The sequence below is a fragment of the Oncorhynchus mykiss genome, chromosome 24, assembly GCF_057628025.1.
Source record: "Oncorhynchus mykiss isolate SJ-2025 chromosome 24, ASM5762802v1, whole genome shotgun sequence".
NCBI lineage: Eukaryota > Metazoa > Chordata > Actinopteri > Salmoniformes > Salmonidae > Oncorhynchus > Oncorhynchus mykiss.
Window position 1 is genome coordinate 44,237,496 of NC_143045.1, and position 24,651 is coordinate 44,262,146.

At 46.6% G+C, this 24,651-nt stretch overlaps 1 protein-coding gene across 2 annotated transcripts; it reads left to right on the forward strand.

The window, feature by feature from the left end:
- Positions 1–735: 735 nt before the first annotated feature.
- On the forward strand, positions 736–24,279 carry treh (trehalase (brush-border membrane glycoprotein)). 2 transcript variants are annotated; one of them, XM_090219061.1, is made up of 15 exons: positions 736–1,424; positions 1,904–2,004; positions 2,531–2,675; positions 2,847–2,934; positions 4,221–4,321; positions 7,859–7,951; positions 12,029–12,145; positions 18,274–18,396; positions 18,563–18,612; positions 18,750–18,950; positions 21,473–21,690; positions 23,027–23,138; positions 23,263–23,375; positions 23,716–23,769; positions 23,900–24,279. In XM_090219061.1, exons 1-15 carry the CDS (start codon positions 1,327–1,329, stop codon positions 24,053–24,055), a joined length of 1,770 nt encoding a protein of 589 aa, XP_090075187.1. In that variant the 5' UTR covers positions 736–1,326; the 3' UTR covers positions 24,056–24,279. The 2 variants fall into 2 exon arrangements, with proteins under 2 accessions (XP_090075187.1, XP_090075188.1); XM_090219062.1 differs by lacking the exons at positions 736–1,424; positions 1,904–2,004; positions 2,531–2,675; ... (2 more) ...; positions 7,859–7,951; positions 12,029–12,145 and adding an exon at positions 13,666–13,705.
- The last annotated feature ends 372 nt before the right edge of the window (positions 24,280–24,651 follow it).

Here is a 24,651-nt window from a genome sequence, read left to right on the forward strand (position 1 = left end):
CTGGGGAGGTATAGATAAAGGGCCTCATTGGTATACTTCCCCGGAGTCAGGTGAACTTGTGGATACCATTTCTATAAATTATATCAAGCTCCTCAGACTCTGGGGAGGTATAGATAAAGGGCCTCATTGGTATACTTCCCCGGAGTCAGGTGAACTTGTGGATACCATTTCTATAAATTATATCAAGCTCCTCAGACTCTGGGGAGGTATAGATAAAGGGCCTCATTGGTATACTTCCCCGGAGTCAGGTGAACTTGTGGATACCATTTCTATAAATTATATCAAGCTCCTCAGACTCTGGGGAGGTATAGATAAAGGGCCTCATTGGTATACTTCCCCGGAGTCAGGTGAACTTGTGGATACCATTTCTATAAATTATATCAAGCTCCTCAGACTCTGGGGAGGTATAGATAAAGGGCCTCATTGCCAAAATCCCAAATTATCACTTTAATCTATTGATTTGTTTCTATTAACTTCTACAATTTAGTGGAAGTAGTATTTTCTCTTGAAACTGGTGAGAACCATGACTGTGGTCGTTCCTAATCCAACCTAAAAATGTAAATAAATCAAATTTAAGACTGAATATACGGTGTTCAATACCGGATTAAAACAACGTGAAGCGCCTTCCAGTTTAGTCAAGAAAGCATGGTAATTAACTACAATGACCATAATCCATTGCGTTCCTATTTGTCCAGTCTGTTTCTTTTATGCCTGCTACGTAAGAGACTGAAGAATGTGTGATCAAGAGGGATCTCTACCTGAAAATACATCATCTACACGAGTGATTGATAGTTTGGTATTCAGCAGTCTTAAAAGTAGGCTTTATTTTGGAGCAAATTGTTTTTTTTGTCATGACCGTGTAGACAGCAGCTCTATAGAGATCAGATGACTTGGGATGAAATCGGGCATCAAATAAACGTACACTGAAATATTTTATTAAACTAACGTGAGTTAATGATGGTTACGTAATGAGCAGTCACTCACTACTACCATGGGACTTATTTTATTCTGTGATACAGCGTTCAACCTTCATAATGCGTTGTGTATTTAACTTTAAACACACTAACATTGTGTATTTAAATATACATCTTGTAATAATTGAACTGAAACCGACCTTTTTAAAAAGCACCAATCGCTCATCTCCATTTGGGACGGACATTAGCGCTCAGGACCGCTGTAACTGTAAGGGATCTCTTCCTGTTATTTCCCCTCCTTCAATTGGATAGGGAATGTGTTACGTGATCGACAATGTGCCCTTTGACCTGAATGTAATTCCAGATAAGTGCTGGGGCTCCTCGCCCTTTTGCTTTTGAGTTCCTTCTAAACATGAGAGGGTTTCTAGCGGCAGTCATGTGTTTGTGCCTCTGTTTGGTGCTGTTCCTCTGTCCTCTCTACTCGTGTGCCTTGCCTCCACCTTGTGACAGGTAAACATTTTTGCTACGTTGACTTCTTTGGGGGGGGTGGCTCTTTTATGAACCTATTATGAATGATCTTGAACCATGTTGCTCTGTTATTCGAAAGCTGAACTTTGGTTCCTGGGGAAGTGTGTTTATGACTCGGGTTTGATGCATGGCGTTCTGATAGAACTCAGCAGAATGTCTGTGAGGTTGGATTTGCTCTATTCAAAGAGGCTTAAACATTAACACAGTCCTGAGAAATTGGACTTGATTGGGATTTTAAATGTAAAATTTGATTTAGACCTTCATCTTCTGTAATATCGGTTTGATGCATGGCGTTCTGATTTAACATTAACACAGTCCTGAGAAATTGGACTTGATTGGGATTTTAAATAAAACATTTGATATAGACCTGCATCCTCTGTAATATCGGTTTGATGCAGGCTATTTTATGGGTGTTTAACCTGTCATCCAGATAACATTTTATTTAATGATTAACTCCTCAGTGAGATCTACTGTTATGGGGACATCCTGAGGCAGGTTCAGACCGCCAAACTGTTTGATGATGACAAGCACTTTGTGGATATGAAGCTGAAGTCAGCCCCTGGTAAGTCTCGTAGGGGAATCAGTCAGCCCCTGGTAAGTCTCGTAGGGGAATCAGTCAGCCCCTGGTAAGTCTCGTAGGGGAATCAGTCAGCCCCTGGTAAGTCTCGTAGGGGAATCAGTCAGCCCCTGGTAAGTCTCGTAGGGGAATCAGTCAGCCCCTGGTAAGTCTCGTAGGGGAATCAGTCAGCCCCTGGTAAGTCTCGTAGGGGAATCAGTCAGCCCCTGGTAAGTCTCGTAGGGGAATCAGTCCCAAAACAGGCGTTGTGCCTCCAATGTCTGCTGTTTCTTTGCTTGAGGACTGGGGCCGTATTTATCAAGCTTCTCAGTAGGATTGTTGATAAAGGATCAGGTTGAACTTTTAGACTTCTGAAACCTTTAAGGAAGTCATGTGACTGAAAATTATACAAAATAAAGATTACAGATTAAATAAAGATTATTCATGAATCGTCAGAGTAGGAGTACTGATCTAGGATCAGAGATCACTCCTATCTCTCCACACACCTAATCACCTCCCTTCATACCCTCAGATATTATCCTGACAGCGTTTCACAACCTGACACACGGAGATCCAAACTCTGTCCCGCCTGCTGTACTGAGAGACTTCCTTCACAAGTACTTTGACGAACCAGGGAAAGAGTTTGCGCCGTGGTCCCCACCTGACTGGCATGACAAGTGAGAGCCAATCATTCTGATTGATCCTGACCACACTGAGGCGTGAAATGTTATGAGTCCAAAATGTCTCTCTCTTCCCTATAAGTAGTGCACTCTGTAGGGAATAGTGTGCCATTTTGGACTCAAGAAGGTAGTATGTTCTATTCAATACAAGTCATGTTCTGTGTGCAGCCCACAGTTCCTGGCTGGAATAGCAGATGCAGAACTGCGTAGCTGGGCCGAGAAGCTGCACCATCTGTGGAAGTCTCTTGGGAGAAAGGTGATCTCATAGATAAACCCTATCAGCTAGATTTACTCACCTCCTACGTCCTCTGTCACCTCCTTTTGAAGAAAGTCTAAGGTAATGAAGGGGAGTGAGTCTGGATGGTTATGCGCTTGTCTGAAATGAGAAGATTCTTGTTCTCCGCTCGCGAGCCATTAGTGCAACTGTGGGATCCACCCGTTAATGCCAGTTGCACTAATGGCTCGCGAGCGGAGAACGAGAATCTTCTCATTCCAAACAAGCCCATAACCATCCAGGCCCACTCCGCTTCATTACCTTAGACTTTCTTCAAAAGTGTTCAAAACACATTAAGTCAGTTGTGCAAGACAATTCATAGATTAGAATGATAAGTAGCATATCGTTTTAAATGAGTGCATGTTTTTCTGACGAAACAAAAGCTAATTCAAAGGGGGGGTGTGGCAGATTTCCAAACTTTTCAGCGGCAGGATACGCTTGTGCTTCCTGGCCTAAAGTAGACTAGGAGGAGGAGGAGGAGGGGATTTACCGTCTTTCATTTGCCTACTAACAAATTGACACAGGATGATGCACAAGTGTATCGGAGTCCTCTAGAGACGATGGATACGCTAACAAGATGTCTCTCCCCCGTAACAGTGGGAGTCGTCCACAAAGCGGCACGGCGGACTGTCTAGCTCCCGTCTATCCTGTCTTTGGATTGGTGGATACATTTCATTATTGTAAATCCTTTTCTGAATATTCGCTGTGGGTTGTTGACGTCAACCGCCTGTATTGAAAGGAGAGATACTACTAACCTCATGCTCTGAACATGCATAGCTATCTGGAGAGAACTCTGATATGAAGTGTTTTTCTCTCCAAGTGGCTGGGATGTCACATGTCCTACTTATATCAGAACACTCAAAACTACTTAAATATTACAGAACATCTATTCAAGCAAATAAACCTCACGCAGCAAATATATACCATTCACTTTTATTTTTGACCAAATTCAACACCTCCATACAATTCATTGACCTCCATACAACAGCTCCTTGCTTGGAGGGAGAAACAACATATCGCCCCCTGCTGGAGGGAGACAGATCTCCCACCGAGCCTCTTTCCTTCCTCTGTGGTCCTTTGCTGAAGAGTTTTGAAATCTGCCACACCCCTTTTTGAAATAAGCTGGAGAAAAGTGTGATCTATGATGCGGTAGTCAACAATGATTGTGTGTGTGTGTGTGTACTAGAGCAGTGCTAACGTGAACTCTATTGTGTGTGTGTGTGTACCAGAGCAGTGCTAACGTGAACTCTATTGTGTGTGTGTACCAGATCAGTAGTGATGCTTTGGCCCACCCAGAACAGTACTCTCAGATCTTCACCCCCCATCCTTTTGTCGTGCCTGGAGGACGCTTCAGGGAGCTGTACTACTGGTCAGTGAAGCTGTCACTCTCTCTGTACTGCTCTGTCTGCATATAGCAGACCTTGGTTCAAATACTATTTAAAATCATTTTCAAATACTTTATCTGGGATTGATTGAGCTTGCCTGGAGCACCCCAGGGATGCTATAGCAGAAAGTGAGGTCAACCCATCTGGCACCCCAGGGATGCTATAGCAGAAAGGGAGGTCAACCCAGGGATGCTATAGCAGAAAGGGAGGTCAACCCATCTGGCACCCCAGGGATGCTATAGCAGAAAGGGAGGTCAACCCAGGGATGCTATAGCAGAAAGGGAGGTCAACCCAGGGTTGCTATAGCAGAAAGGGAGGTCAACCCAGGGTTGCTATAGCATAAAGGGAGGTCAACCCAGGGTTGCTATAGCATAAAGGGAGGTCAACCCAGGGATGCTATAGCATAAAGGGAGGTCAACCCAGGGATGCTATAGCAGAAAGGGAGGTCAACCCAGGGATGCTATAGCAGAAAGGGAGGTCAACCCAGGGATGCTATAGCAGAAAGGGAGGTCAACCCAGGGATGCTATAGCAGAAAGGGAGGTCAACCCAGGGACGCTATAGCAGAAAGGGAGGTCAACCCAGGGACGCTATAGCAGAAAGGGAGGTCAACCCAGGGACGCTATAGCAGAAAGGGAGGTCAACCCAGGGACGCTATAGCAGAAAGGGAGGTCAACCCAGGGACGCTATAGCAGAAAGGGAGGTCAACCCAGGGATGCTATAGCAGAAAGGGAGGTCAACCCAGGGATGCTATAGCAGAAAGGGAGGTCAACCCAGGGACGCTATAGCAGAAAGGGAGGTCAACCCAGGGATGCTATAGCAGAAAGGGAGGGTCAACTGAGGAACCCATCTGGCCAAATAGATGCTGCTTGGTTGTAAATAGATTAATGATTGAAACGTGTCCTTTCTGAGGTCTCTCCTGTCCAATTCAGTGTCTATATGTTTGGTGTCATCCAGGGTTTTGAGCGTGGCAGGTCACAGCCCAAGCTATAGCCAGGCCTACCAAAGGGTCTGACTGCTAGCGGGTAGGGCTACACAGACTGGGCACGTTAGGGGGTCTGACTGCTAGTGGGTATGGCTACACAGACTGGGCACGTTAGGGGGTCTGACTGCTAGCGGGTAGGGCTACACAGACTGGGCACGCTAGGGGGTCTGACTGCTAGCGGGTAGGGCTACACAGACTGGGCACGTTAGGGGGTCTGACTGCTAGCGGGTAGGGCTACACAGACTGGGCAGGTTAGGGGGTCTGACTGCTAGCGGGTAGGGCTACACAGACTGGGCAGGTTAGGGGGTCTGACTGCTAGCGGGTAGGGCTACACAGACTGGGCAGGTTAGGGGGTCTGACTAATGCTGGCCCTCTATGGGGAAAGACTGGGCAGGTTAGGGGGTCTGACTAATGCTGGCCCTCTATGGGGAAAGACTGGGCAGGTTAGGGGGTCTGACTGCTAGCGGGTAGGGCTACACAGACTGGGCACGTTAGGGGGTCTGACTGCTAGCGGGTAGGGCTACACAGACTGGGCACGTTAGGGGGTCTGACTGCTAGCGGGTAGGGCTACACAGACTGGGCACGTTAGGGGGTCTGACTGCTAGCGGGTAGGGCTACACAGACTGGGCACGTTAGGGGGTCTGACTGCTAGCGGGTAGGGCTACACAGACTGGGCACGTTAGGGGGTCTGACTGCTAGCGGGTAGGGATACACAGACTGGGCACGTTAGGGGGTCTGACTGCTAGCGGGTAGGGCTACACAGACTGGGCACGTTAGGGGGTCTGACTAATGCTGGCCCTCTATGGGGAAAGACTGGGCAGGTTAGGGGGTCTGACTAATGCTGGCCCTCTATGGGGAAAGACTGGGCAGGTTAGGGGGTCTGACTAATGCTGGCCCTCTATGGGGAAAGACTGGGCAGGTTAGGGGGTCTGACTAATGCTGGCCCTCTATGGGGACAGACAGGCTTGTTCATTCAGAGACCTTACCTCTCAGAGCTCTCCAGGTGTCTGGCTAGACTGTAAACTCTCCTTCCAGACTCATATTAAACATCTCCAATCCAAAATCAAATCTAGAATCAGCTTTTTATTTTGCAACAAAGCCGCAAAACTCACTCACGCCGCAAAACTTACCCTAGTAAAACTGACTATCCGACCGATCCTCGACTTCGGCGATGTCATCTACAAATAGCTTCCAATATTCTACTCAGCAAACTTGATGCAGTTTATCACAGTGCCGTCCGTTTTGTTACCAAATCACCTTATACCACCCACCACTGCGACCTGTATGCTCTAGTCGGCTGGCTCTCGCTACATTTTCGTCGCCAGACCCACTGGCTCCAGGTCATCTACAAGTCCATGCTAGGTAAAGCTCTGCCTTATCTCAGCTCACTGGTCACAATAACAACACCCACCCGTAGCACGCACTCCAGCAGGTGTATCTCACTGATCATCCCCAAAGCCAACACCTCCTTTGGCCGCCTTTCCTTCCAGTTCTCTGCTGCCAGTGACTGGAACGAATTGCAAAAATCGCTGAAGTGGAGACTTATTTCCCTCACCAACTTTAAACATCAGCTATCTGAGCAGCTAACCGATCGCTGCAGCTGTACATAGTCCATCTGTAAATAGCCCACCCAATCTACCTACCTCATCCCCATACTGTTTTTATTTACTTTTCTACTCTTTTGCACACCAGTATCTCTACCTGCACATCATCATCTGATCATTTATCACTCCAGTGTTAATCTACTAAATTGTAATTATTCACTCCTATGGCCTATTTATTGCCTACCTCCTCATGCCTTTTGCACACACTGTATATAGATAATTTTTTTCTGCTGTGTCATTGACTTGTTTATTGTTTACTCCATGTGTAACTCTGTGTTGTCTGTGTCACACTGCTTTGCTTTATCTTGGCAAGGTCGCAGTTGCAAATGAGAACTTGTTCTCAACTAGCCAACCTGGTTAAATAAAGGTGATCTGGTCTACCTGGTTAAATAAAGGTGATCTGGTCTACCTGGTTAAATAAAGGTGATCTGGTCTACCTGGTTAAATAAAGGTGATCTGGTCTACCTGGTTAAATAAAGGTGATCTGGTCTACCTGGTTAAATAAAGGTGAAATTAATAAAAGAGCCCTCAGGGGACAGACAGGCCTGTTCATTCAGAGACCTTACCACTCAGAGCCCCCAGGGGACAGACAGGCCTGTTCATTCAGAGACCTTACCACTCAGAGCCCTCAGGGGACAGACAGGCCTGTTCATTCAGAGACCTTACCATTCAGAGCCCTCAGGGGACAGACAGGCCTGTTCATTCAGAGACCTTACCACTCAGTGCCCTCGGGGGACAGACAGGCCTGTTCATTCAGAGACCTTACCACTCAGTGCCCTCGGGGGACAGACAGGCCTGTTCATTCAGAGACCTTACCACTCAGAGCCCTCAGGGGACAGACAGGCCTGTTCATTCAGAGACCTTACCGCTCAGCCCTCCAGTGTGTATTATTTACCAGGGACAGTGAGGTGGATCTGCTCTCTGTTCCTCCCAGGGACTCCTACTGGGTGATCAATGGTCTCCTGCTCTCTGAGATGACAGACACCGCCCGTGGGATGATCCTCAACTTCATCCACCTCATCAACCGGTGAGCTGCATCTGTTGTCTGTGTCCGTTTGTCCTGTCATGTCTGCCTGTCATGTCTGTCCGTCTGCCTGTCATGTCTGCCTGTCATGTCTGTCCGTCTGCCTGTCATGTCTGTCCGTCTGCCTGTCATGTCTGCCTGTCCTGTCATGTCTGTCCGTCTGCCTGTCATGTCTGTCCGTCTGCCTGTCATGTCTGTCCGTCTGCCTGTCATGTCTGCCTGTCATGTCTGCCTGTCATGTCTGTCCGTCTGCCTGTCATGTCTGTCCGTCTGCCTGTCATGTCTGCCTGTCCTGTCATGTCTGTCCGTCTGCCTGTCATGTCTGTCCGTCTGCCTGTCATGTCTGTCCGTCTGCCTGTCATGTCTGCCTGTCATGTCTGTCCGTCTGCCTGTCATGTCTGCCTGTCATGTCTGTCCGTCTGCCTGTCATGTCTGTCCGTCTGCCTGTCATGTCTGCCTGTCATGTCTGTCCGTCTGCCTGTCATGTCTGCCTGTCATGTCTGTCCGTCTGCCTGTCATGTCTGCCTGTCATGTCTGTCCGTCTGCCTGTCATGTCTGCCTGTCATGTCTGCCTGTCATGTCTGCCTGTCATGTCTGTCCGTCTGCCTGTCATGTCTGCCTGTCATGTCTGCCTGTCATGTCTGTCCGTCTGCCTGTCATGTCTGCCTGTCATGTCTGTCCGTCTGCCTGTCATGTCTGCCTGTCATGTCTGTCCGTCTGCCTGTCATGTCTGCCTGTCCTGTCATGTCTGTCCGTCTGCCTGTCATGTCTGTCCGTCTGCCTGTCATGTCTGTCCGTCTGCCTGTCATGTCTGCCTGTCATGTCTGTCCGTCTGCCTGTCATGTCTGTCCGTCTGCCTGTCATGTCTGCCTGTCATGTCTGTCCGTCTGCCTGTCATGTCTGCCTGTCATGTCTGTCCGTCTGCCTGTCATGTCTGCCTGTCATGTCTGTCCGTCTGCCTGTCATGTCTGCCTGTCATGTCTGTCCGTCTGCCTGTCATGTCTGCCTGTCATGTCTGCCTGTCATGTCTGCCTGTCATGTCTGTCCGTCTGCCTGTCATGTCTGCCTGTCATGTCTGCCTGTCATGTCTGTCCGTCTGCCTGTCATGTCTGCCTGTCATGTCTGTCCGTCTGCCTGTCATGTCTGCCTGTCATGTCTGTCCGTCTGCCTGTCATGTCTGCCTGTCCTGTCATGTCTGTCCGTCTGCCTGTCATGTCTGTCCGTCTGCCTGTCATGTCTGTCCGTCTGCCTGTCATGTCTGTCCGTCTGCCTGTCATGTCTGTCCGTCTGCCTGTCATGTCTGCCTGTCATGTCTGTCCGTCTGCCTGTCATGTCTGCCTGTCATGTCTGCCTGTCATGTCTGTCCGTCTGCCAGTCATGTCTGTCCGTCTGCCAGTCATGTCTGTCCGTCTGCCTGTCATGTCTGTCCGTCTGCCTGTCATGTCTGTCCGTCTGCCTGTCATGTCTGTCCGTCTGCCTGTCATGTCTACTCGCCACCAAAGAGGTAAGTTATGCCAACTCCCTGAATATTAAGTGCCCAGACTCTTTACATAAACATTGATGCTGTGTGTGATAGGTGCTAGAACTCTGACTCATGAGTCTCTGGTTGGCTCAGGGACAACCATTAACAGTATAGTCAGATGTCCAGGAGAATTATTCAGACCTCTTGACTATTTCCACATTTGGTTATGTTACAGCCTTGTTCTAAAATGGATTCCCTCATCAATCTACACACAATAACAAAGCAAGAACTGTTTTTTTGCAAATGTATTAAACATAACAGATACCTTATTAACGTAAGTATTCAGACCCTTTGCTTTGAGGAAATTGATCTCAGGTGCCTCCTGTTTCCATTGGCCATCCTGTTTCCATTGAGCGTCCTGTTTCCATTGAGCATCCTGTTTCCATTGGCCATCCTGTTTCCATTGAGCGTCCTGTTTCCATTGAGCATCCTGTTTCCATTGAGCATCCTGTTTCCATTGAGCATCCTGTTTCCATTGAGCATCCTGTTTCCATTGAGCATCCTGTTTCCATTGAGCATCCTGTTTCCATTGAGTATCCTGTATCCATTGAGCATCCTGTATCCATTGAGCATCCTGTATCCATTGAGCATCCTGTATCCATTGAGCATCCTGTATCCATTGAGCATCCTGTATCCATTGAGCATCCTGTATCCATTGAGCATCCTGTTTCCATTGAGCATCCTGTTTCCATTGAGCATCCTGTTTCCATTGAGCATCCTGTTTCCATTGAGCATCCTGTTTCCATTGAGTATCCTGTATCCATTGAGCATCCTGTATCCATTGAGCATCCTGTATCCATTGGGCATCCTGTATCCATTGAGCATCCTGTATCCATTGAGCATCCTGTATCCATTGGGCATCCTGTATCCATTGGGCATCCTGTATCCATTGGGCATCCTGTATCCATTGAGCATCCTGTATCCATTGAGCATCCTGTATCCATTGGGCTTCCTGTATCCATTGGGCATCCTGTATCCATTGGGCATCCTGTATCCATTGGGCATCCTGTTTCCATTGATCATCCTGTTTCCATTGATCATCCTGTTTCCATTGATCATCCTGTTTCTATTGATCATCCTTGATGTTTCTAGAACTTGATTGGAGTCCACCTGTGGTAAATTCAATTGATTGAACATGATTTGGAAAGGCGCTCACCTGTCTTTATAAGGTCCCACAGTTGACAGCACATTCCAGAGCAAAAACCAAGCTATGAGGTTCAAGGAATTGTCCGTAGAGCTCAGAGACAGGATTGTGTCGAGGCACAGATCTGGGGAAGGGTACTAAAAAATTTCTGCAGCATTGAAGACACAGTGGCCTCCATCATTCTTAAATGGAAGAAGTTTTGAGCCACCAAGACTCTTCCTAGAGCTGGCCGCTGATGTTATCTCTGACAGAGTTCCTCTGTGGAGATGGGAGAACCTTCCAGAATGACAATCATCTCTGCAGCACTCCATCAATCAGGCCTTTATGGTAGAGTGGCCAGACGGTAGCCATTCCTCAGTAAAAGGCACATGACAGCCCACTTGGAGTTTGCCAAAAGCCACCTAAAGGACCAAGATAACGCAGGAGTGGCTTCAGGACAAGTCTCTGAATGTCCTCGAGTGGCCCAGCCAGAGCCCAATTGAATCCCTGGAGAGACCTGAAAATAGCTGTGCAGCGACACTCCTTAATCCAACCTGACAGAGCTCGAGAGGAGCTGCAGAGAAGAATGGGAGAAACTCCCCAAATACAGGTGTGCCAAGCTTGTAGTGTCACACCCAAGAAGACTCGAGGCTGTAATCGCTGCCAAAGGTGCTTCAACAAAGTACTGAGTAAAGGATCTGAATACGTAAATATGATATTTCAGTTTTATTTTTAATACATTAGCAAAAATGTATTAAAAAAAAAACGTTTTTGCTTTGTCGTTATGGGGTGTCGTTATGGGGTGTCGTTATGGGGTATCGTTATGGGGTGTCGTTATGGGGTATCGTTATGGGGTGTCGTTATGGGGTGTCGTTATGGGGTGTCGTTATGGGGTGTCGTTATGGGGTGTCGTTATGGGGTGTCGTTATGGGGTGTCGTTATGGGGTGTCGTTATGGGGTGTCGTTATGGGGTGTCGTTATGGGGTGTCGTTATGGGGTGTCGTTATGGGGTGTCGTTATGGGGTGTCGTTATGGGGTGTCGTTATGGGGTGTCGTTATGGGGTGTCGTTATGGGGTGTCGTTATGGGGTGTCGTTATGGGGTGTCGTTATGGGGTGTCGTTATGGGGTATCGTTATGGGGTGTCGTTATGGGGTATCGTATGTAGATTGAGGGGAAAAAAACAATTCAATACATTTTAGAATAAGCTGTAAAGGCTGTAACGTAACAAAATGTGGAAAAAGTCAAGGGGTCTGAATTCTTTCCGAATTAGAATTAGGTTAGAGGTATACAATGTTTTATTTGTCAATTTAAAGAACACAATACAACCACAAATCTGGATACAATGATTTTAAAAATCATCAAATGAAAGATGCAAAACGAATGGATTTAAAAAAAAATATCTATATTTTCTTTTTTCCATTCCTCCCTCTCCAGATATGGTTTCATCCCCAACGGGGCCAGAGTTTACTACGAGCGTCGCAGTCAGCCCCCCTTCCTGTCTCTGATGGTGGAGAGTTACTATCAGACCACTAACGACACAGATTTCCTCAGGTAGTTAATATCAGACCACTAAAGACACAGATTTCCTCAGGTAGTTAATATCAGACCACTAACGACACAGATTTCCCCAGGTAGTTACTATCAGACCACTAACGACACAGATTTCCTCAGGTAGTTACTATCAGACCACTAACGACACAGATTTCCTCAGGTAGTTACTATCAGACCACTAAAGACACAGATTTCCTCAGGTAGTTACTATCAGACCACTAACGACACAGATTTCCTCAGGTAGTTACTATCAGACCACTAACGACACAGATTTCCTCAGGTAGTTACTATCAGACCACTAACGACACAGATTTCCTCAGGTAGTTACTATCAGACCACTAACGACACAGATTTCCTCAGGTAGTTACTATCAGACCACTAACGACACAGATTTCCTCAGATAGTTACTATCAGACCACTAACGACACAGATTTCCTCAGGTAGTTACTATCAGACCACTAACGACACAGATTTCCTCAGGTAGTTACTATCAGACCACTAACGACACAGATTTCCTCAGGTAGTTACTATCAGACCACTAACGACACAGATTTCCTCAGGTAGTTAATATCAGACCACTAACAACACATATTTCCTCAGGTAGTTAATATCAGACCACTAAAGACACAGATTTCCTCAGGTAGTTAATATCAGACCACTAACGACACAGATTTCCTCAGGTAGTTAATATCAGACCACTAAAGACACAGATTTCCTCAGGTAGTTACTATCAGACCATTAACGACACATATTTCCTCAGGTAGTTAATATCAGACCACTAACGACACAGATTTCCTCAGGTAGTTAATATCAGACCACTAAAGACACAGATTTCCTCAGGTAGTTAATATCAGACCACTAAAGACACATATTTCCTCAGGTAGTTACTATCAGACCACTAACGACACAGATTTCCTCAGGTAGTTACTATCAGACCACTAACGACACAGATTTCCTCAGGTAGTTACTATCAGACCACTAACGACACATATTTCCTCAGGTAGTTACTATCGGACCACTAACGACACAGATTTCCTCAGGTAGTTACTATCGGACCACTAACGACACAGATTTCCTCAGGTAGTTACTATCAGACCACTAAAGACACATATTTCCTCAGGTAGTTACTATCAGACCACTAACGACACAGATTTCCTCAGGTAGTTACTATCAGACCACTAAAGACACATATTTCCTCAGGTAGTTACTATCAGACCACTAACGACACAGATTTCCTCAGGTAGTTACTATCAGACCACTAACGACACAGATTTCCTCAGGTAGTTACTATCAGACCACTAACGACACAGATTTCCTCAGGTAGTTACTATCAGACCACTAAAGACACATATTTCCTCAGGTAGTTACTATCAGACCACTAAAGACACAGATTTCCTCAGGTAGTTAATATCAGACCACTAAAGACACATATTTCCTCAGGTAGTTACTATCAGACCACTAACGACACAGATTTCCTCAGGTAGTTACTATCAGACCACTAACGACACAGATTTCCTCAGGTAGTTAATATCAGACCACTAAAGACACAGATTTCCTCAGGTAGTTACTATCAGACCACTAACAACACATATTTCCTCAGGTAGTTAATATCAGACCACTAACAACACATATTTCCTCAGGTAGTTAATATCAGACCACTAACAACACAGATTTCCTCAGGTAGCGATTCCTTTTCCCCCACCATTTTGTTTATGACGAGGGCTTGTCATGAATGGGGCTTGTCATGAATGGGGCTTGTCATGAATGGGGCTTGTCATGAATAGATGAGATGCTCAAAGGCGCTAACAATGGCGTCCATTCTAAAGGTTGGCAGAACTCTCTGTTCAGGTTGTAACGGTTTTGACTTGAGGTTATTGTTTGTAGGGGTGACACGTAGGTCGTGCCTACCAGAGAAACAACTGATTTCTCCTTTTGGTTTGGGAGGGAATGAGTCTTGTCTGGTCCGTCCACGTCTAATACAAAGGACTCATGGAAATACTCTTTTCATAAACCCTTAAAACATTGGAAATAACTTCATAACTGTTATTTTGTGTGGGTTGTATTACTAACATAAATGATCACACACAAAATTATATAACAAACGATGAGCTCTGGTTCCTTAAGAAAAGTCCCGTTCCTCGGGCCGACAAGAGTCCAGCCTGGGAAAAGGAGTCGCGCAATGTTTGCCCGTTCATAAAGTGTAGTGGAACCAACCCAGTCTCAATCATACAATCAAAATATCAACTCTTTTACCACACAACCATAAAGAGTATCAAATCTCAGTAGTCTTTAACTTGGATTATAATCCCAACCTACTCTACTGTGTAGGACTGTTCTGCCAGCCCTAGATTATAATCCCAACCTACTCTACTGTGTAGGACTGCTCTGCCAGCCCTAGATTATAATCCCAACCTACTCTACTGTGTAGGACTGTTCTGCCAGCCCTAGATTATGATCCCAACCTACTCTACTGTGTAGGACTGCTCTGCCAGCCCTAGATTATAATCCCAACCTACTTTACTGTGTACGACTGCTCTGCCAGCCCTAGATTATAATCCCAAACTACTCTACTGTCTAGGACTGCTCTGCCAGCCCTAGATTATAATCCCAACCTACTCTACTGTGTAGGACTGCTCTGCCAGCCCTAGATTATAATCCCAACCCACTCTACTGTGTAGGACTGTTCTGCCAGCCCTAGATTATAATCCCAACCTACTGTACTGTGTAGGACTGCTCTGCCAGCCCTAGATTATAATCCCAACCCACTCTACTGTGTAGGACTGCTCTGCCAGCCCTAGATTATAATCCCAACCCACTCTACTGTGTAAGACTGTTCTGCCAGCCCTAGATTATAATCCCAACCTAATCTACTGTGTAGGACTGCTCTGCCAGCCCTAGATTATAATCCCAACCTACTCTACTGTGTAGGACTGCTCTGCCAGCCCTAGATTATAATCCCAACCTAGTCTACTGTGTAGGACTGTTCTGCCAGCCCTAGATTATAATCCCAACCCACTCTACTGTGTAGGACTGTTCTGCCAGCCCTAGATTATAATCCCAACCCACTCTACTGTGTAGGACTGCTCTGCCAGCCCTAGATTATAATCCCAACCCACTCTACTGTGTAGGACTGCTCTGCCAGCCCTAGATTATAATCCCAACCCACTCTACTGTGTAGGACTGCTCTGCCAGCCCTAGATTATAATCCCAACCTACTCTACTGTGTAGGACTGCTCTGCCAGCCCTAGATTATAATCCCAACCCACTCTACTGTGTAGGACTGCTCTGCCAGCCCTAGATTATAATCCCAACCCACTCTACTGTGTAGGACTGCTCTGCCAGCCCTAGATTATAATCCCAACCCACTCTACTGTGTAGGACTGCTCTGCCAGCCCTAGATTATAATCCCAACCTACTCTACTGTGTAGGACTGCTCTGCCAGCCCTAGATTATAATCCCAACCCACTCTACTGTGTAGGACTGCTCTGCCAGCCCTAGATTATAATCCCAACCCACTCTACTGTGTAGGACTGCTCTGCCAGCCCTAGATTATAATCCCAACCCACTCTACTGTGTAGGACTGCTCTGCCAGCCCTAGATTATAATCCCAACCCACTCTACTGTGTAGGACTGCTCTGCCAGCCCTAGATTATAATCCCAACCCACTCTACTGTGTAGGACTGCTCTGCCAGCCCTAGATTATAATTCCAACCCACTCTACTGTGTAGGACTGCTCTGCCAGCTCTAGATTATAATCCCAACCCACTCTACTGTGTAAGACTGTTCTGCCAGCCCTAGATTATAATCCCAACCCACTCTACTGTGTAGGACTGCTCTGCCAGCCCTAGATTATAATCCCAACCCACTCTACTGTGTAGGACTGCTCTGCCAGCCCTAGATTATAATCCCAACCCACTCTACTGTGTAGGACTGCTCTGCCAGCCCTAGATTATAATCCCAACCCACTCTACTGTGTAGGACTGCTCTGCCAGCCCTAGATTATAATCCCAACCCACTCTACTGTGTAGGACTGCTCTGCCAGCCCTAGATTATAATCCCAACCCACTCTACTGTGTAGGACTGCTCTGCCAGCCCTAGATTATAATCCCAACCCACTCTACTGTGTAGGACTGCTCTGCCAGCCCTAGATTATAATCCCAACCCACTCTACTGTGTAGGACTGCTCTGCCAGCCCTAGATTATAATCCCAACCTACTCTACTGTGTAGGACTGCTCTGCCAGCCCTAGATTATAATCCCAACCCACTCTACTGTGTAGGACTGCTCTGCCAGCCCTAGATTATAATCCCAACCCACTCTACTGTGTAGGACTGCTCTGCCAGCCCTAGATTATAATCCCAACCCACTCTACTGTGTAGGACTGCTCTGCCAGCCCTAGATTATAATCCCAACCCACTCTACTGTGTAGGACTGCTCTGCCAGCCCTAGATTATAATCCCAACCCACTCTACTGTGTAGGACTGCTCTGCCAGCCCTAGATTATAATCCCAACCCACTCTACTGTGTAGGACTGCTCTGCCAGCCCTAGATTATAATCCCAACCCACTCTACTGTGTAGGACTGCTCTGCCAGCCCTAGATTATAATCCCAACCCACTCTACTGTGTAGGACTGCTCTGCCAGCTCTAGATTATAATCCCAACCCACTCTACTGTGTAAGACTGTTCTGCCAGCCCTATATTATAATCCCAACCCACTCTACTGTGTAGGACTGCTCTGCCAGCCCTAGATTATAATCCCAACCCACTCTACTGTGTAGGACTGCTCTGCCAGCCCTAGATTATAATCCCAACCCACTCTACTGTGTAGGACTGCTCTGCCAGCCCTAGATTATAATCCCAACCCACTCTACTGTGTAGGACTGCTCTGCCAGCCCTAGATTATAATCCCAACCCACTCTACTGTGTAGGACTGTTCTGCCAGTCCTAGATTATAATCCCAACCCACTCTACTGTGTAGGACTGCTCTGCCAGCCCTAGATTATAATCCCAACCCACTCTACTGTGTAGGACTGCTCTGCCAGCCCTAGATTATAATCCCAACCCACTCTACTGTGTAGGACTGTTCTGCCAGCCCTAGATTATAATCCCAACCCACTCTACTGTGTAGGACTGCTCTGCCAGCCCTAGATTATAATCCCAACCCACTCTACTGTGTAGGACTGTTCTGCCAGCCCTAGATTATAATCCCAACCCACTCTACTGTGTAGGACTGTTCTGCCAGCCCTAGATTATAATCCCAACCCACTCTACTGTGTAGGACTGCTCTGCCAGCCCTAGATTATAATCCCAACCCACTCTACTGTGTAGGACTGCTCTGCCAGCTCTAGATTATAATCCCAACCCACTCTACTGTGTAGGACTGCTCTGCCAGCCCTAGATTATAATCCCAACCCACTCTACTGTGTAGGACTGCTCTGCCAGCCCTAGATTATAATCCCAACCCACTCTACTGTGTAGGACTGCTCTGCCAGCCCTAGATTATAATCCCAACCCACTCTACTGTGTAGGACTGCTCTGCCAGCCCTAGATTATAATCCCAACCCACTCTACTGTGTAGGACTGTTCTGCCAGTCCTAGATTATAATCCCAACCCACTCTACTGTGTAGGACTGCTCTGCCAGCCCTAGATTATAATCCCAACCCACTCTACTGTGTAGGACTGCTCTGCCAGCCCTAGATTATAATCCCAACCCACTCTACTGTGTAGGACTGTTCTGCCAGCCCTAGATTATAATCCCAACCCACTCTACTGTGTAGGACTGCTCTGCCAGCCCTAGATTATAATCCCAACCCACTCTACTGTGTAGGACTGTTCTGCCAGCCCTAGATTATAATCCCAACCCACTCTACTGTGTAGGACTGTTCTGCCAGCCCTAGATTATAATCCCAACCCACTCTACTGTGTAGGACTGCTCTGCCAGCCCTAGATTATAATCCCAACCCACTCTACTGTGTAGGACTGCTCTGCCAGCTCTAGATTATAATCCCAACCCACTCTACTGTGTAGGACTGCTCTGCCAGCCCTAGATTATAATCCCAACCCACTCTACTGTGTAGGACTGCTCTGCCAGCCCTAGATTATAATCCCAACCCACTCTACTGTGTAGGACTGCTCTGCCAGCTCTAGAGCAGGAGTACCTGTTCTGGATGAGGAACCGCTCTGTGGTCGTTGAAGTGAAGGGCAATAAGCATGTTCTGAACCGGTTTGATGTACAGGTCGGCCTGCCCAGGTAAGGAACACAACAGGAACAGTACCCTCATCCCCTTCAATACAAGACACAATTTTATTTGTCCATCGGTCACAACACAAAATCCCACCCACGTACATGTCTTTTAGGAGTTGATTCGTTTGTGTGTGTCTGTATCTGTGTGTTGCGTCTGTTACTTTTCTTCCAGACCGGAGTCCTACAGTGATGATCTAGAGTTGGCTGAAGGTCTGACCGAGGGTAAACGTTAATTCCCTACTTCATGAACAAACAACATTCCCATCATGAACACACTATCTATTGGGTTGGTCTGATGTGGTGTACTTTAGAGTAGAGGGAAGCCCTTTTGAGACCTGCGTCCACCTCCCTGAACTCAGATGCTGCAGAGAGGCTGTGGAAAGAGCTGCATTCAGGAGCAGAGTCCGGGTGGGACTTCTCGTCTCGCTGGTTTGTGGACGGCCTGGGGAACAACAACGGGTCTCTGAAAGACACCAGAACCAGTCTGCTCATTCCTACAGACCTCAACGCTCTGCTCTGTCGCAACGAAAGGACACTGGCTCACTTCTACAGGACGCTGGGTGAGGAGAATGACTTGCCGCATATAACCTTTGACTAGCTAGCAGAAGGAATTTTCTTTACCACCTGTCCTAGTTATAACCTCTGGGCCCTAGTTATAACCTCTAGGTCCTAGTTATAACCTCTGGGTCCTAGCTACAACCTCTGGGCCCTAGCTACAACCTCTGGGCCCTAGCTACAAACTCTGGGCCCTAGTTATAACCTATGGGTCCTAGTTACAGTGCCTTGCGAAAGTATTCGGCCCCCTTGAACTTTGCGACCTTTTGCCACATTTTAGGCTTCAAACATAAAGATATAAAACTGTATTTTTTTGTGAAGAATCAACAACAAGTGGGACACAATCATGAAGTGGAACGACATTTATTGGATATTTCAAACTTTTTTAACAAATCAAAAACTGAAAAATTGGGCGTGCAAAATTATTCAGCCCCCTTAAGTTAATACTTTGTAGCGCCACCTTTTGCTGCGATTACAGCTGTAAGTCGCTTGGGGTATGTCTCTATCAGTTTTGCACATCGAGAGACTGACATTTTTTCCCATTCCTCCTTACAAAACAGCTCGAGCTCAGTGAGGTTGGATGGAGAGCATTTGTGAACAGCAGTTTTCAGTTCTTTCCACAGATTCTCGATTGGATTCAGGTCTGGACTTTGACTTGGCCATTCTAACACCTGGATATGTTTATTTTTGAACCATTCCATTGTAGATTTTGCTTTATGTTTTGGATCATTGTCTTGTTGGAAGACAAATCTCCGTCCCAGTCTCAGGTCTTTTGCAGACTCCATCAGGTTTTCTTCCAGAATGGTCCTGTATTTGGCTCCATCCATCTTCCCATCAATTTTAACCATCTTCCCTGTCCCTGCTGAAGAAAAGCAGGCCCAAACCATGATGTTGCCACCACCATGTTTGACAGTGAGGATGGTGTGTTCAGGGTGATGAGCTGTGTTGCTTTTACACCAAACATAACGTTTTGCATTGTTGCCAAAAAGTTCAATTTTGGTTTCATCTGACCAGAGCACCTTCTTCCACATGTTTGGTGTGTCTCCCAGGTGGCTTGTGGCAAACTTTAAACAACAATTTTTATGGATATCTTTAAGAAATGGCTTTCTTCTTGCCACTCTTCCATAAAGGCCAGATTTGTGTAATATACGACTGATTGTTGTCCTATGGACAGAGTCTCCCACCTCAGCTGTAGGTCTCTGCAGTTCATCCAGAGTGATCATGGGCCTCTTGGCTGCATCTCTGATCAGTCTTCTCCTTGTATGAGCTGAAAGTTTAGAGGGACGGCCAGGTCTTGGTAGATTTGTAGTGGTCTGATACGCCTTCCATTTCAATATTATCGCTTGCACAGTGCTCCTTGGGATGTTTAAAGCTTGGGAAATATTTTTGTATCCAAATCCGGCTTTAAACTTCTTCACAACAGTATCTCGGACCTGCCTGGTGTGTTCCTTGTTCTTCATGATGCTCTCTGCGCTTTTGACGGACCTCTGAGACTATCACAGTGCAGGTGCATTTATACGGAGACTTGATTACACACAGGTGGATTGTATTTATCATCATTAGTCATTTAGGTCAACATTGGATCATTCAGAGATCCTCACTGAACTTCTGGAGAGAGTATGCTGCACTGAAAGTAAAGGGGCTGAATAATTTTGCACGCCCAATTTTTCAGTTTTTGATTTGTTAAAAAAAATTGAAATATCCAATAAATGTCGTTCCACTTCATGATTGTGTCCCACTTGTTGTTGATTCTTCACAAAAAAATACAGTTTTATATCTTTATGTTTGAAGCCTGAAATGTGGCAAAAGGTCGCAAAGTTCAAGGGGGCCGAATACTTTCGCAAGGCACTGTATAACCTCTGGGCCCTAGCTACAACCTCTGGGCCCTAGCTACAACCTCTGGGTCCTAGTTATAACCTCTGGACCCTAGCTATAACCTCTGGACCCTAGCTACAACCTCTGGGCCCTAGCTACAACCTCTGGGCCCTAGCTACAACCTCTGGGCCCTAGCTACAACCCCTGGGCCCTAGGTACAACCCCTGGGCCCTAGGTACAACCCCTGGGCCCTAGGTACAACCCCTGGGCCCTAGGTACAACCCCTGGGCCCTAGGTACAACCCCTGGGCCCTAGGTACAACCCCTGGGCCCTAGGTACAACCCCTGGGCCCTAGGTACAACCCCTGGGCCCTAGGTACAACCCCTGGGCCCTAGGTACAACCCCTGGGCCCTAGGTACAACCCCTGGGCCCTAGGTACAACCCCTGGGCCCTAGGTACAACCCCTGGGCCCTAGGTACAACCCCTGGGCCCTAGGTACAACCCCTGGGCCCTAGGTACAACCCCTGGGCCCTAGGTACAACCCCTGGGCCCTAGGTACAACCCCTGGGCCCTAGGTACAACCCCTGGGCCCTAGGTATAACCTCTGGGCCCAAACTATAACCCCTGGGCCCTAGTTATAACCCCTGGGCCCTAGGTATTTGTCAGCAGGTCATGTGGTCCAGTAAAAGTCCTGTATAATCTGCTGTTCCAGGTAATGAGTCTGAAGCAGTGCGGTATGACAAAGCTGTATCAGCCAGACAAGAGGCCATAGAGGCAGTGCTGTGGGATGAGAAGAGGGGAGTCTGGTTGGACTACAGCCTGGTAACCAACACCTCCCACCCTGCATTCTACCCCACTAACTTGGCCCCTGTCTGGGCAGATTGCTACTCCCATCCTTCCATGGGACAGAAGGCACTACACTATCTACAGGTTAGTTAGCTCGCTGGTCCCAAGACCTCGCTCTTTGTGAAAATAATCATTGTCCTGTTGAAATACTGTGACTGAAAGAGCATGTACATTGATTTGTCACTGAAAAATACGCACGCCGATTGAGTTACTGTAGCTATGTGTATTTATAGTAGTTAGTGTTAATTCCCTCCCTCCCCTATGCTGATAGGTGGGATGGGCTGAAGGGTGGGATTAAAGCATTTGGTGATGTATTTTGGTTTCATATATAAAAGTACCATGTACTGTATGTCAAATGTATAGGTAACGTATGTACAGTTGAAGTCGGAAGTTTACATTACACTTAAGTTGGAGTCATTAACTTGTTTTTCAAACCACTCCACAAACTATAGTTTTTGGCAAGTCGGTTAGGACATCTACTTTGTGGATGACACAAGTGATTTTTCCAACAATTGTTTACGGAAAGATTGTTTCACTTATAATTCACTGTATCACAATTCCAGTGGGTCAGAAGTTTACATACACTAAGTTGACTGTGCCTTTAAACAGCTTGGAAAATTCCAGAAAATTATGTCAAGGCTTTAGAAGCTTCTGATAGTTTGGAGGAAAAAGGGGGAGGCTTGCAAGCCGAAGAACACCATCCCAACCGTGAGCCCGACAAACCTGACTGTTACACCAGCTCTGTCAGGAGGAATGGGACAACATTCATAATGTATTTGGCTAACCTGACTGTTACACCAGCTCTGTCAGGAGGAATGGGACAACATTCATAATGTATTTGGCTAACCTGACTGTTACACCAGCTCTGTCAGGAGGAATGGGACAACATTCATAATGTATTTGGCTAACCTGACTGTTACACCAGCTCTGTCAGGAGGAATGGGACAACATTCATAATGTATTTGGCTAACCTGACTGTTACACCAGCTCTGTCAGGAGGAATGGGACAACATTCATAATGTATTTGGCTAACCTGACTGTTACACCAGCTCTGTCAGGAGGAATGGGACAACATTCATAATGTATTTGGCTAACCTGACTGTTACACCAGCTCTGTCAGGAGGAATGGGACAACATTCATAATGTATTTGGCTAACCTGACTGTTACACCAGCTCTGTCAGGAGGAATGGGACAACATTCATGATGTATTTGGCTACGGTGTAAAAACTTCTGACTTCAACTCGTTTTTTAAAAAGCGGTCAAAAAAACAAAGATATTTGTCCTCCGAAGAGGGGAGGTTAAATAAAACAAAAATAAAAATCCTTCCTTCCTTCCTTCCTTCCTTCCTTCCTTCCTTCCTTCCTTCCTTCCTTCCTTCCTTCCTTCCTTCCTTCCTTCCTTCCTTCCCTCCCTCTGTAGACTAGTGGTGGTCTTGCGTTCCCCAACGGTGTCCCTACGTCCCTGGTTGACAGTGGTCAGCAGTGGGACTACCCCAACGCATGGCCCCCGCTACAACACATACTCATCCAAGGTAGGACCTAGTTAACCCTGATATGGTTTTCATGTTGCATCCGCATCCCAAATGACACCCTATGTCCCTAATAAGGTGCACTATCACGCCTGTCCAATCCGTCACTCTGTTACCTTCCAATCAGGCCTGTCCAGTCTGCCCTCACAGGAAGCTAGAGAGCTGGGGTTTGATTTGGCTCAGCGCTGGATCAGAACCAACTGGCTGGCCTACGTCAAGTTTGAAGCCATGTTTGAGAAGGTGATTAAGAAGAGGTTTATAATGTGTGTGTGACCACAATGAGGTGCAGGGTGATGTTGCCTCTAGACAAGGGTTGGCAATAGGCCAAAACCAGCCCGCAAATGAGATATTTTGTTTTTTTTTTCCCCACCCCAAGGTTTTAGGTGGCTAAATCTATTTGCCTAACCCTGCCCTAGACGACATTCATGGGTCAGTTTAGCATTTCCCTCACTAATGGTTGGGATTGGCGGAGGGAAAGCTGATCCTAGATCTGCATCTAGGAGAGCCCACAACACGTACACATTGTGCCTTTGTCATAAAAGCTCAACAAATCTGGGGTTTTGTTTTCTCTCTCTGTCAGTATAATGTGAACGGAGATGGGAAGCCAGGCGGAGGAGGAGAATATGAAGTTCAGGTACACTAGGATATCTCGTCTTAAAAGTTGCTCTGGATAAGAGCGTCTGATAAATGACTCAAAATGGAAATGTTCATCTCTAGTCTTTTTGTATTTGACTTATTTCAGTCTCTTTGTGTCTGTGTTGTAGTTGGGATTTGGTTGGACCAATGGTGTGGCTCTCCAGCTCCTGTCTCAGTACGGCGACCGGCTCACCTCTGGCAGCAACGGAAACAGCTTCACCTCGTGTCTAAGCATCAGCGTCTCTGTGGCCCTGCTCTGCTCAGCCCAAACTCTGTTCCTATGAAATACAATGGGTGTAGGGTGGAGTTGCCCCTAGACGCTGATCTCGGGTCAGTTTTCCCCACCAATAGTTAGGATTGGGGCGGAGTAAGCTGATCCTTGATCTGTACGTAGGGGGGGGGGGGGGGGGGAAACTTCACTTCGGAGCTTTTAAAATGTTTATGCTTAGAGGAGGATGTTGATGGTTAAACTGTACAGAGTCTGAAAATGAAGATGATTTTAAACTCTCTCTGTTTCCCCTGCTAACTATCAGTGTGTGTGTGCGCGTGCCACTATCTATCGTAGACTGTGTGTTCTCACTGCTTGATATTAAACTGACACCTTACACACATGATTATCATGGTAGCTGATATTAAACTGACACCTTACACACATGATTATCATGGTAGCTGATATTAAACTGACACCTTACACACATGATTATCATGGTAGCTGATATTAAACTGACACCTTACACACATGATTATCATGGTAACTGATATTAAACTGACACCTTACACACATGATTATCATGGTAACTGATATTAAACTGACACCTTACATGATTATCATGGTAGCTGATATTAAACTGACACCTTACACACATGATTATCATGGTAG

What these genes read in the sequence shown, in the direction of transcription:
- treh (XM_090219061.1), top strand. Translation starts at nt 1,327, where the DNA reads ATGAGAGGGTTTCTAGCGGCAGTCATGTGTTTGTGCCTCTGTTTGGTG. An exon ending in TTCAGGGAGCTGTACTACTG is followed by an intron (nt 4,322 to 7,858) that starts GTCAGTGAAGCT and finishes TGTTCCTCCCAG; the next exon opens with GGACTCCTACTGGGTGATCA. An exon ending in TTCATCCACCTCATCAACCG is followed by an intron (nt 7,952 to 12,028) that starts GTGAGCTGCATC and finishes CTCCCTCTCCAG; the next exon opens with ATATGGTTTCATCCCCAACG.